Genomic DNA, 13,999 nt, shown 5'->3' with positions numbered 1-13,999 from the left:
GAACCAGTCAAAGACCTGACAGGAGATGCCTGCGTCAGACAGCCGCACCAGAAGAGTCGAGTGGTCCACCGTGTCAAAGGCGGTGGATAAGTCCAATAAAAGAACTGCTCCCCCCCTGATCAACCAACCATGCAAGGTCGTCCATAACAGAGTTGAGCACAGACTCGGTTCCCCTTCCAGGGTGGAAGCCAGACTGGAAGGGGTCAAAGAAGCCAGAGGATTCCAGAAAGAAGGGGGGAGACCAAGGTCTCAAGCGGCTTCATATTGAATGGAAGCAGGGAGATAGGCCTAAAATTAGCCCTTACCTTAGGGTCAAGGCTGGGCTTCTTTAGAAGAGGAAGTACCAGCACGTGTTTAAATTGGCTAGGTATTATAACAGTTTGAAGTTAGTTATTAATAGCGGTTGTGATATAGGGGAGTAGGTCAGTGGCAGTATCTTTAATCAGTGTAAGAGGTATGGCATCTGCTGGAGAGGCAGATTTAAGGCCATGAATGGCTTTGAGTATCTCGGGGGCAGTAAACACTAGAAAAGACGACCATGATGCCGTAGGGGCTGGCAGCCGAGGAAGGCTCCGACAATCGGTACTAGCAGAAGCAGTTTTAGCAATATCTGCACGTATAAATTCAATTTTAGAGGAGAAGAAATACGCAAGGGAGTCACAGAGAACTTGTGTGGGAACAATAGCAGAATCAGTTTTTTGTAGGGGCAGAAAGGGAGTTGACCAATTCAAATAGGGCCTTAGGTCTATTTATGGCTGCTTCAATCTTGGCTTAAAAAAAAGTCATTTTAGCCAGTAGAATGGCCTGATGATCTTTACCAACAGTAACTACTTCAGCTGCCTCAAAACCTCTCTGAGGTCTTGAGTCATGACACTCTAGAGGGAGGCAGACTGTCTCAGCTTCTGAAAGAATGGCGAGACATTACTTCGGATGCTTGGGCATTAGAAACCATAGCCCAAGGTTACTACCCTCCATTCATTCAAAGACTTCAGAACCCTCCACTGGGGAGCCATTAATTTGAAGGTTCAAGATTCGCTCCTTCTGCAGGAAATGTTGAGCCTGTTAGAGAAAGGTGCGAGAGAGCCGGAACCTGTAGCTGAGAGGAACAAAGGATGGTACTATCCATATTTCCTAATCCCCAAGAAGGACAGAGGACTGAGACCCATCTTGGACTTGAGATACTTGAGCAAGTTCCTCAGGAAGGACAAGTTCAAGATAGTCACACCTTCTCAGATACTTCAGGCCCTCCAACTCCAGGATTGGATGGTGTCTTTGGACCTTCAGGATGCTTATTTTCATGTCCCAATCCATCTTAAGCACAGGAAGTACCTGAGGTGCGCCATTGGCGGTTCTCATTATCAGTTTTGAGTTCTGCCATTCGGGCTGACCTCTGCCCAAAGGGTTTTCACCAAACTGATGGCGGTGGTGGTAGAGAGTCTCAGGAGAGGGGGGATTCATGTCTACCCCTACCTGGATGATTGGCTGATCAGGGCACGTTCTCCCGAACAAGTCCTGGATCATCTCAACCTTACCTGCCACTCTCTTCACAGACTGGGCTTCTCCCTCAATTACAAGAAGTCCCATATGACACCATCTCAAATGCTCCAGTTCATCGGGCCATACTGGCTACATCCTTGGAAAAGAGCTTGCCACCCGAGGTGAGGGCTCAAGACATTCTGCAGATGGTCTCCAAGTTTCAAAGTGCCCAGCGTCTCCCGGCCTTCGACTTTTTGATGTTGCTCAGCCTCATGGCATCCTTCATTTATATGGTGCCAGAGGCTCGCCTGAGAATGAGATCCCTTCAATGGGCTCTCAGGACACAATGGTCTCAATTCTTGGGCTACATATCAGACCTAATTCAGGTTCCAAGCAGTGTCGCACAGGATCTCCTGTGGTGGGCCTGCGAGGACAACATTAAAGGGAGAACCTTTTTGGCAACCATGGCCAGAGATAACAGTAGTGACAGACGCCTCACTCACGGGGTGGTGAGCCTACGCCAACGATCTGACAATCAGTGGTCGTTGGTCTCCATCGGAGTCCAGGGTACACATCAATGCTTTGGAGCTGAGAGCAATCAGACTTGCGCTGAAGGCATTTCTGCCCTTTGTACTGATAATAACACACAACACAGTGGCCATGTACTACCTCAACAAGAGAGGAGGTGTAGGGTCACTACCACCATGCAGAGAGGCAATGCAGCTCTGGTACTGGGCAATTCAAGAAGGAATCTCCCTGTCAACAATTCACCTAGCCTGAGAGGAGAACATGGTGGTGGATGCTCTGAGCAGGCAGAGCACAGTCTCCCACGAGCAGGAACTAACTCAGGAAGTTCTTCAAGAGATCTTCACCCTTTGGGGAACCCCTCAAGTGGACCTGTTCACGACCAGTGTCAACAGGAAGTGCAAACTGTATTGCTCCAGGTAAATTCCCCCAAGAGGAGCTCTAGGAGAAATGTTCATGGTGGACTGTGAGTTTCCACTCGTGTACGCATTTCCTTCAGTCCCCGTCATTCCTCACGTGTTCATGTGGTTGAGAAAGTTTGGGAAACACATGATCCTAATTGCCCAGGGTAGGGCCAGGAGGACATGGTACCCGGAACTTTTGGACATGTCCATCTGCTCTCCAATACGTCTTCCACAAAGATAGGACCTTCTCTCGCGAGAGGAGGGTCAGGTTCTCCACCCAGAGGTCAAGACACTCAACCTTCGCGCATGGTTTCTGAGAGGTTGAGATGCAAGGATTGGGACCTACCGGATGACATAGTGGAGATTTTGCTTTTGGCCAGAAGGCCAGCAACGAAGTCCTTGTACTGCTGCCATTGGAACAAATTATGCAGCTGTTGCAGGGACAAGAATGTAAACCATTCACTATGCAAAACACCTGAAGTGTTATCCTTTCTACTGTACCAAGACAATCTGGGGATCCACGTTGAAACAATTAAAGGCTATTTGGCAGCGCTATCCATCTTTAAACTTCATATTTTAAGATACCACTGATGATAAAATCTGTGAAAGGACACACCAATGTGTTCCCTCCCTCTCTTTTTCAAATTCCCGTTTGGGACCTTAATCTGGTGTTAAAATGTCCTATGTGTGCACCATTTGATCCACTACATTCATGTACATTAAGGTTACTAACGTTCAAGACCATTTTGTTGGTAGCATTAACTTCAGCCCGTAGAGTGAGTAAGCTGCAGGCACTATCATCTAAACCACCATTGAAAGTATTCTACAAGGACATGGTTGTCCTGAGGGTTAAGCCTTCATTTTTGTCTAAGATCATTTCAGATTTTCATGTAGACAAAAGATTGTGTTACCCACTTTCTATAGTCGACCTCATCCTGGCAAGGAGGAAGAGAGGTTGCACAGGTTAGATCCACTTAGAGTTCTGAGCTTCTACATTTCTAGATTGTCCAAACTTCATCTGGATGATCAACTTTGTATAGGTTATACAGGTCACAAACTGAGTCAGGCTGTAACAAAGCAGACCTTATCAAGATGAATTATTCTGGCAATTTCAGAATGCTATAGGCTGGCAGGCAAAGATCTTGCAGAAGGCTTGAGGGGCCATTCCACCAGGGGCATGGCTACCTCTTCAGCTCTGCAAAGAGGTGTTCTTATTAAAAACATTTGTGAGGCAGCTATGTGGTATACAATACACAATTTCATGAAGCATTGCTGCCTTGATGGAAACCATTGATGCATTCTTACTCCCTCCACCAAAACAAACACTGCTTTGGGATTCTATCAAAGATTAGGAATACGTGGAAGAACACAATCCATTCAAAGAAGTTACTTACCCACGGTAGCGTTATTTCGACTGAATGTTCCTCCCACATATTGCTCATCGCCCTCCCAGCCTACCCCACAGTAGAATTTCCCATGCTATTACATCTTTGGCTCCTTCAGAGCCTAGTACGGTCAAATTTGTGTTGATGCGGGTAGTTCTACTTAAAGAAAAAACAGAACTGAAGCCAACGGGTGCTGCACGTGCCATATATGCCTTTGATGACATCATCTTCGAGACAGAGGCCCCCGAGGGACATAGAGTCAACTGCATCGACGCACAGCGCCCTCTGCCGAAATTTCTTTCCGGAGCAGCTGAAGGTAGATATTGAATATTACAGATGAGGAATACATGGGAGGAACATCCAATCGAAAGTACATTACCAGATGTAAGTAACTTGTTCGTCTAGCCAATGAGATGAGAAAATACACCACCTCCATTTCTTTCAAAGTTTGCAGTGAATCACACGATTATTTAGAAATGTCTTCAGTTTGTCAAAGACCTGTTATGAATAATGTTACTCTTGTCTTGTGTTTTTAATCTTTTTGCCAACCAAGTGGCTTCAAATCGGCAAATATGAGAGGTGGTAGATAATGAAGGGAGAGAGCAGGGATAATGAGGGCAGTTAAAAGGGAAGAAGAGAATCACATAGTCTTTCAGGAAAGTGGCATGAGTTAAGTACAGTATACATTTGCAGTACAGAGATAGTACATTTCTGTCAGGCAGGGCATGCCCTGTTACAACAGTATAACCATATGAAAGGTCACCTTGAATAGGGGGTTAGGAGTGGCACGGCTGAAACTTTGCTAGGTGGTGAAGTAGGGCAGTCAAGGAGGGAAGAAGAGCAAATGCTGAGGAGTATAGAGAAGGAGGACAGCCCAGCCAGCATCTGCAATAGGAGGAGTACATTAAAAGCTGAGGCATAGATGTGGAAGGGGCCTAGAAGTAAGCAATTATTCAAAAAATATACATAAAAGGCCAACGACCAAAGCAATGATCCACTGATTTGGATCACTGTAACTAAAACATAACTGAGTTTTAGATTGTTATCCTTAAAGGAGATTAGAAGCAGTTTATGTACTGTGATGTTTTTATGTTGTCTGGGAAAATAATTCAGTGTAAAAACCTATAATTTAGAGATCAATCCCTTTTCGTGAAATACAGTTCTTGGTTAGCATTACATTTATTAATCAGTGCTTCATTATTCAAACTTTAACTTTTATCTGTAATTGTAGGTTTATGAAACCATAAATGTGTGCCTTCATCACCAAAGTGATACCAATAACTCGTAATGATGAAGAAAACTCAAATTGTGATGGGTCTAATAATAGTGTGCAACAGGTCTTTTAAAACACATATATTATCTTTAGTGTGTGAAGGAATAGTTTATCATTATTTTGTTTTGTTGTGACCACTAAATCCTGTGACATAATCATCTTACTGCTAAAATCTAACTGAATGGTAATTTCTGTAAACATTGTTGTTAAAAAAAATTTCAATTACGATTTTTTCTTACACAATTTGGGATGTGAAAACAGAAGGCCAGTTTTCCCTTTTTTGGGGCTACCTTCTATCAAGTAGAGGATTCATACTCATCTGTTCAAGATTTGGGTTTAGAAATGGCCAAACACATCTTAAACTTGGTAATCAATCATACAGCTAAAACTTGGAAGCAGCCATAATTCCTTCTTCAGTATACCCATGGAAAGTCAAACACCAATTAAAAATAGAAGTAGTCACATATTGTAATTAAGTTAAAAAGAACTAGAAATATAAATTGGGATTGTTTGTAATAAAAGTCAAAATGTTGGAATGTTGAACATTTGAATAATAATTATCTGGTCGATTGGTGTCAAATGCTCCATTTTTTAATTATTCCTTGCCGAAATCATGTATCATAGTTACAGATGAAGATGTACTTGTAACCTTTCTGATTCTGAATTCCCAAATAGATTACTCTATTGATATTGTTGGATGAATCAATAGTCCATCCACTGTCATTTAAGAAATGTAATTTTATGACCCAAATCTTGATACAAATATTGCATCATTTTATGAATGAGTTGCCATTCTCTTTTACATTCATAATCTTATCATATACAACCCACATAAATTGAGTATTTAGACGCTGTTTACTGAAACGTTATAAAGTGTATTAAAAATATTTCTCCACGGGCTTCATAAATATGGTCAAAGAAAGTGAGTGTCTAGCTCTTCTAGTACTTAATATTGGATTTGTGGTAGTTGTGTGAATCCCAATAAACGCTATCAGATGTTCATAACAGATACTTAGTAGAGGAATACATATCTCTCCATAACATATACTTAGTAGAGGAATACACAGCCCTCCATATCCTATCAGATGTTCATAACATATACTTAGTAGAGGAATACATATCTCTCCATTTGCCATCATGACCTCCAAGAGGAACTCCTGAACCCCTGATCAAATATTTTCTCTGCATCTAAACTTACCAGGGTAAGCGAGGATCCCTCCAGTGAGGTATGATCAATGACTACACATTTCTAATACATTACCTGGAGCACACTCCACAACAGGATAAAGTCCTGTTTGCTATTTCTAGTACATTTTCTGAAGTGGATAAAAACTGTTTAGAAAGAATGTTCAAGTAAGCATTTAATTACGTGATAGGTAATTTCCCTGTTTTATGAATATGACAAATGTGTGCTTTGTTCCAACTTTGAGGGGAGGACTCGAATTATACAATGAATCAAAACATTTCAAATAACCAGGATAAACCTGCATCGTTAAAATGCATGTGGTCAATTCTCTGGGCCAGCTGCCAATTGTCACACCATGATTTTTAATTCCATACTAGCTAGAACATAATTCTCCTAGCTATGCCCATGCAAAGTCTGAGGTCTATATAATTCTTGATAACAGTAGCAGAACCTTTCAGTTATTCTGGTTTTACATGCACCACCTCCCATGTAATCTATAGCTGAATGTATTTGATAATGCATTGCACTTGATTTCTTTTTAGTTCCATATCACTCATTTTAAAAATTGATTACTATGTTCATGACCCTTTTTTCAGGCTTTTACCAGTTTCACTTGTGACCGGATATAGAATATGTTTTTGAGTTTTCAGGTTGCTTGCATTAAATTGATTGTGCGTTATTTGTTATTTCTTAACTCTTGGGACAACTGATTTTCTAACTTAAGTAGTTTCATCTGAGATTTACTTCATTCAGCTTGCCATTTTTTGTTGAAAACAAAATCATGATTTTGTCTTCGATATAATCAGAAGAATGGACATTTACATTTATATAGAAGAGTCAATGCATTCTTACTTTCCTGACAAATTCTATTTGTTTAAAACAGAAAATAAATAATAACTGCAGAAATCCGAGGCAAGTCTGCCACAGCCATCCTAATATTGTTTTGTTTTTGATGTTAAGAGGCTGTAAATCATTCATAGTTGATCATGCCAGTGTGAAACAATTAAGTAACATATATTCTGAAGATCAATTTCATTTATGCCATATTTCACAAGTCTCCTAAACCTGTGCACTGTATCATACCCCGCTTTGCATTGTTATTTGTGTACCTGACCATTTTCTGAAGCCATATTAGATTAAGGCCCCACCTATCCAATACCGACATTCAAAGAGTAGGTACAGAGCTCTAAAAAGAAAGCAAACCATACCTGCTCCTTATCCAGCTTTGGATGTAGAAATGTGCTAGCACAATTTCTTGTTGGAGGCAGACTGGAAACTCCCCAACAACTTGCCCATTCAAACAGGGCCTCAGAAACTGCCAGTTTGATTCTATTTAAAAAAAAAAAACTACTGCTCTTATTGTGTCGCCAATAGTCCATGAACCAGTTTAATTCTAGTTTTGTAGCATTTTCCTCAAACCTGTCAATGCATACAAAGGTCTACAATTTGTTTACATTTAGGCAATATTTTGTTCTCATTGTTTGGCTCTACTTTGACATCCCAGGAAATAGTTTTAAGGCAAGTTGGCAAACTGATTTGAGTCATAATATATTATCTTTTTAAAAAGTGAGAACAATTAAATTTAAATTTTCTAGAAATCACACATTTTGCAAGAACATAAAAAAAAACATGTATTCAGTAATTTCGATCACCAGGAAAAAAATGCAATTTGTTCATGACAACTTCAGAACAATTTCAAAGATGCCTGCCAATCACTGGCCTCACCACCATTACTGGGAAACATTCTGTGTTTTTAGTACCAATCAATGGTTTGTGAGAAATCCACTAAAGTGATACTTCTCGCCATAACATTTCTTCTCATCCTCTTAGCCCCAACACACTCTTTCCACCCTCCTCCTCCCCTCTATCCAACTTGTGCAGCACCTATAAAGAGGATGATAGATAGAAGAAAGAGGAGAGAGGAGACGAAAGATAAGTAAAAATGAGCAACAGAGCAAAGAAACAATTAATCTCTTTCCATCGGCTTCTCAGGTTTCATGTATTATTAAGAATTTGGAACTTGGTTAAAAAATGAAGGGCATGCAAGGAGGACAGGGAAGAAAAAATGGATGAGACAAATGATGGAGCTGAGCCCCTAGAGCACGGGCCATTGTCATCTCTATCACCCTTCGATAGGGGCTCAATTATCCCTGGTTAACCTTAACCTGGGCTCCTCCTCCATTATGTTGACTTATTGGCTATCTCAGTCTGAAATCAATTCTGTCTCCTGGTCTCTTTGGATGCAAGAGAGTGGTTTATGGAGCCATTCCTTGGAGCTGTTTATGTCCAACCAGCTGAGCCCTTCTAAGAATTTGGCAATCCTGCAGGTGATTTCTGGGAAAGAATCTCCCAGGAGATAGATCATCAGATCTGCATGGAGGGACTTGCATATTTCAGGCTGTTTTCCAGGAGGCTTTTTATTTGGTATTCGTATAATGGCACTCCAACAGGCCGTATTCTAGGTTTTCAATTTCTTTGATGTTGTACACACAATCCACTGTATTTGAACCTTAAACAATATTATCAGTTTGTTTAATTCCCATGGATTCATCCTGGTTGTTGCAAAAGCTCTTCTTGCTACTTGGTTTAAAAGTGCAACTAAATATGCTTAGCTTTTGTTACTTGAAACCAAAAGAAAGTGATGGCTAGAAGGCTTCGAATTAATGTGAACCACTGGTATTGCTCTGGGCAACCTTCCACTCCACCGTTTTTTAGACCGTCTGCGCCATTGCAAAAGGGTCCAGCCATATGTAAATCAGTCAGGTACTGCCACCAATGGGAGCAGCCAAGCCCAAACTGCTATGCCAGGTCCCCTCTGCACTGAAACACAAGCAACCCCCGACATGTATCGTCTTGTTGGGCCTCCTGAGTGAGGTGCAGCTTGGTTTACTATGGTGCAGTGAGCAAGGGACCCACGTCTGGGCATACTCTCTCTCACGTAGGGAGACAAACTGAAACTAAAAAAGTGATGGGTGGAAGATTTTGAATTAATCTAAACCACTGGCACTGCTCTGGGCAACCTTCCACTCCACCGTTTTTTAGCCAGTGTGCAACATTGCAGAAGGGGTCCAGTCATATGCAAATCAGTCAGGTACTGCCACCAATGGGAGCAGCACTGCCCGAACTGCAAGGTCATGTCCCCTTTGCACGGAAACCCCTTTTATAACGGCACTACATAATTAAAAGATTTGGTGTGCAAATTAACTGGGCCCATGTTGTTGGATATAGGGTTTTGGGACGGGGTCATGACGGGTGCATATGTTTATTGGTTTCCCAAAGAGCTTTGTAAAATGGAAACAGGGCAATCAACAGCTAAACACATTTTTGCCTTTTTAAACTGGTTTGACATCATGTACAATCAATCCTGCATTTATTTTTCCCCCTTTATATGGTGAAATGTTAATAGATGGTTTCTACAAGTGTTTTCATTAACTGCAGCGTCTTTTCTTTTTATTTTGGTCTCACAGTTGTCACAACGCGCCGACTGAGGGATCGGGATCTTCTCAAGAAAAGAAAAGTAGAAGCCACTGAAAAAGAATCTATCGAGTGGGTCCTTTGGTAAATTGTCATAGTATAGAAAAAAGGCGTTTGTGATTATATTGGGAATGAAGAGGCATAAAGTGTTGGTGCACAAGTAATTTTCTCGAGGACCCTAATTCCCTCGGGTTGGCAGGGGATGTTCCACGAATGCGAATGAGGTTTACGTCTGTAACTGGAGTGTGGTTGAATGGTGAGTGCTCCCCCCAAGGTTGCTGTTTACTTTACCTTTTAAAAGGCCCAACTGGCACCCATTGGAGAATATTCCCTGGGGTGTAATGTGTGGTCGGAGTGTGTGTAAGCACCCGCAGGAACATTCAGCTGTAATGATCAAGTGACAAAGTCATCAATAACACCAGTCAGACTAACGCTTAGAGGTGGAGGAGAAAAGCAGTCAATACCTGGAAGTGGATGGACTGCATCACATTGCATCCTTGTGCAAATACTATATTTTCTGAGCTCTTGCATTCTATATAAGTCTTTATTTTGAATATCAAACATCACTGATGGATATTTAGTTACTAATTTGAATTGTCTTGCCTCAAGCAAATTACAAACACATTTCTGTTCTGACCCCTCGCCATGCACCCCGCCCCAGGTGAAGGTTACCAGCTCAGGAGGCAACAATTACAGAGGCCTACAAGGACAATGGACTCATCCACACACAACACGAAAGTCTGATGGGGGAAATGGGGGAGGGAGAAGGCTTGAATATCTGTGGGGTTGTGTCATGGTATTGGGAGCCGAGGTCCAGGGGGAAACCCATGACAACAGAGGCAGAAAGTCCGAGGCACAATGGAGGAAGATGGTTTGCGGGTGGGAGGAGCCGGCAAGGCGGTACTGTCAAAGGAGCTAGATGATGGAAGCTAGGGAATGGGTAATTGGTGGGTTGGTGCCAGAAAGGCAGGACTGGCTGAAGGTGCAGCAATTGAGTCTGAACAAGGGGCAATGGTTTTCGGGGTGTGGTTGATATTGGCCCCCCTTGTGGGGCTGCATCACTCACACCGAATGATTCTACAGGAGCCTTTGTCCACTCCACCCTTCTCTTTATTCCTCCAGAACATCACTGACTTTCCTCCTCCTTTGCTCCTCCTCTTCCTCCCTCCTCCTGCTCCCTCCCACCATTGCATGTCCTCTTTCTCTTAAAGGGGCCCATTCTTTATTCACTCACAACAGTTTACAACTGCATTTTGGAAGGTGGCGCCTGGTGATTTGAGAAAGAGAATGTGCATTGAAAAAAATTTAACATGTGCAGCACGTGATTCGCAAAAGCATTGTCGACAATGTGGCATGGACAGCTCGCTAGCCATTTGACATGATGACAAATAACAAGGAAGTCGCCTGGTCCGGTGGCTTGCGCACTGTCTGTTGCATGGCCTCGGCTCCTTTTGTTTGGTGCTAAAGTGATAGCAGTAATTAAAACTAACTGTGACCCTAAAACACCACTGATAAGCCAAAAGTGTTGCTTAAGTGTCATCTATCAACAAACATGAGCCAAAATGAATGGTAGCACTAAAACACCTCGCTAGAGCCTCACTAGGTAGTGCCCTACATGTGGGCCAAGAGAAAACAGCGTTAGCACAGCTGCAAAATGTTTTTCGTTTGTATTTGTATTTTATTTATTTATATAGCGCATCTGGCCCAAGGGCATCCGTGCGCATCACTTAGGTTACAACATAGTACATGCATAGCAAAGCAGGGTAATAGGCAGTAAAAGAAGCAAGAGAACATTTACAAATTATATACAGATTCAAATTATAAGGCCAGTTAATTACATATGTACAAAACAGAGTTAAACCGTAGGCAAGAGCACAGGGGGTGGCTGGCGGGCAGTCTGATTTAAGGGCAGGTCTTGGGCAGACAGCCAGGCTTTGGCCATACTCTTGAACGCCAGGAATGAAGGTTCCGCTCTAAGTGGGTTGGGTAGTGAGTTCCAAAGTTTCGCCGCCATGACTGGAAAACTACTCCCCCCAGATCTCTGAAGGTTGAAGCGGGGTATGGAGAGGCAATTAGTCTGGGCACTTCTGAGGGGTCTGCTGGTAGTGTGGACAGTGAATATACTGGCCAGATAACTAGGCGCTTGGTTGGCGAGGCATTTATGAGTTAGTGCAAGTGTTTTTAGAGAGACTCTTTGTGTTACTGAGAGCCATCAGAGGCTCCGTCTGGTGTCAGAATTGTGATGGTTCCTGGGGATGTTTAGTGCAGCTCTTATGGCATTGTTTTGGATAATCTGTAACTTATTAATGTTGCATTGGTTGGTGCCGAGATAGAGGGAGTTGCAATAGTCAATTTTGGACATTACCAGGGTCCTGGCTAATGTGGTACAGTTGGCTGGTGATAGGAAAGGACGGCACGCTGTAATGAGCTTACACGTATGCGCTGCAGCGGAGGATACTGCGTTAGTTTGTCTAGCGAGAGAGAGGGTGAAGTCAATATAAATGCCTAGAGTTTTAGTGTCCTTTGTGACTTTAATGATGTTGCCATAAATGACAAAAGATTTAAACGAGGGGTCTAGTTTGTTGAGTCTTTGGTGAGAGCCTAGAATGAGTAGCTCTGTCTTTTCGTCATTCAGACAGAGTTCATGTTGTGCCATCCACGTTTGGATGACTTGGTAGATGGAATTAATGGCTAGTGTGTCAGCTATATGATCACCAGTGATGGGAATGAGTATCTGGGTGTCATCCGCATAATTAGTATAGGTGATACCCAGATGGTCCAAGATATCGAATAGTGGCTTCGTAAATACATTGTAGAGTGTAGGGGAAACACACAATCCTTGTGGTACCCCGCAGGTGACTGGTGAGGGTTCAACAGCCGCAGAAGGAGAGAAAACCCTCATGGATTTGTTATCCAGGAATGAACTGATCCAGGCCTTTGCTTTGTCAGAAAAGTAGGCAGCTCATTTGAGGTGTCGGCAGAGGATTTGGCGATTTACTAGGTCGAACGCCGCAGATAAATCTAGTAGGAGTAGAAGGGCCAGTTTACCCTTATCTTTTAGGTCTTCAATTTGTGTTTTAGGAATCAATAAGGGCAGTTTTGGTTCTGTGCCGCAGGCGGGACCCCGATTGTCTAGGTCCCAGGAGTTTGTTAGTTTCCAAATAATCGTGGATCTGCAAATAGGCAGCTCGATCAAGGATTTTTAGCAGGAACGGCACCGTGGTGATGGGCCTGTAATTGGTTGGTATGTTTGCATCCAATGAAGGTTTTTTAAGAAGCGGGATGACCCAGGCGTCCTTCAGGTTGTCAGGGACGATCCCAGAGCTAAATTAGGAATTTATGAACACGGTAATTAAAGGAGCTAGATTATGAGAGGCCTCCTTGATAATAGGGGCAGGACATAAGTCACCCTCGCAATTGGAGGGTTTGAGGTTGTTGATAATATTTTCTGCTTCAGTGATGGTGAGGGGCGAAAAGCTGAAAGGTTTCTGAGAGTAGAGATTGGTATTATTTCTGACCTGATGGGTTTTAGGTTGCGGGTCGATCTGCAGGCAAGTTTTTTTTATCATTGATTTTGGTTTGGAGGGTGGCTATTTTACCAAGGAGCGCCTTTTGGATATTGGTGCACCAAGTGCTATCTTTGCTACAAGTGTTAGGTGGGGTGACAGAGGATTCCAATTCTATTAGTATTCTGCATAACTCTTTCATGTTTGATTTAGCTTGTTCGATGCACTTGTTGTATGTGTTTTTTTTTGCCTGAAGTATAGCCTCTTTGTAGTTCAAGGTGACTAGAGCCAAGCTCGCTTTATTCATTTCAATGGGATTCATTTTCCAGCGCGCTTCAAGGTTCCATTTTTCTTTGCGTAGAACTCTCAGCTGTTGTGTAAACCATGAGTTGAGGTGGGCCCGTGGTTTGGGTTTTCTACATTTAATAGGTGCAATGTGGTCAAGGGCTTTCAGCATAGTCTGATTGAACGTGTCTACCAGGACAGTTGGATCAGTACACGAGGAAGCGTGTTCATTGAGAGCTGGGAGGATTAGCAGGAGTAGTTTTTCATATGTTATGTCCCTCTTGTTTCTTGTGGAGATCGCAGGTGCAATGTCAGGAGAGGTGCGGATAATTCTGGCAGGGATGCTGAAGGTGATTAAATGGTGGTCTGTCCAGGCGCACGGTTGGTTGGATTAAACATTGATTTCACAATTTAAGTCAGATATCCAGTCAAGGATTCTGCCCTTGGAATGAGTTGGCTCGTTGATATGTTGTGTGAAACCTAAA

At 42.6% G+C, this 13,999-nt stretch overlaps 1 protein-coding gene across 2 annotated transcripts in view; it reads left to right on the top strand.

Moving 5' to 3' along the window:
• Positions 1-13,999, top strand: part of HEMGN (hemogen) — a 212,267-nt gene that overhangs the window by 63,557 nt on the left and 134,711 nt on the right. The window contains exon 2 of one of the 2 annotated variants that reach the window (XM_069626391.1): positions 9,717-9,795. In XM_069626391.1, the coding sequence (XP_069482492.1) occupies positions 9,717-9,795 (79 nt within the window). Of the gene's footprint in view, positions 1-9,716; positions 9,808-13,999 lie in introns of both variants that reach the window. The other variant, XM_069626390.1, reaches the window with a different exon arrangement.

The sequence above is a fragment of the Ambystoma mexicanum genome, chromosome 6p (genome assembly GCF_040938575.1).
Source record: "Ambystoma mexicanum isolate Mex_15411 chromosome 6p, UKY_AmexF1_1, whole genome shotgun sequence".
Lineage (NCBI taxonomy): Eukaryota > Metazoa > Chordata > Amphibia > Caudata > Ambystomatidae > Ambystoma > Ambystoma mexicanum.
This window is presented reverse-complemented; position numbering and strand designations above follow the sequence as displayed.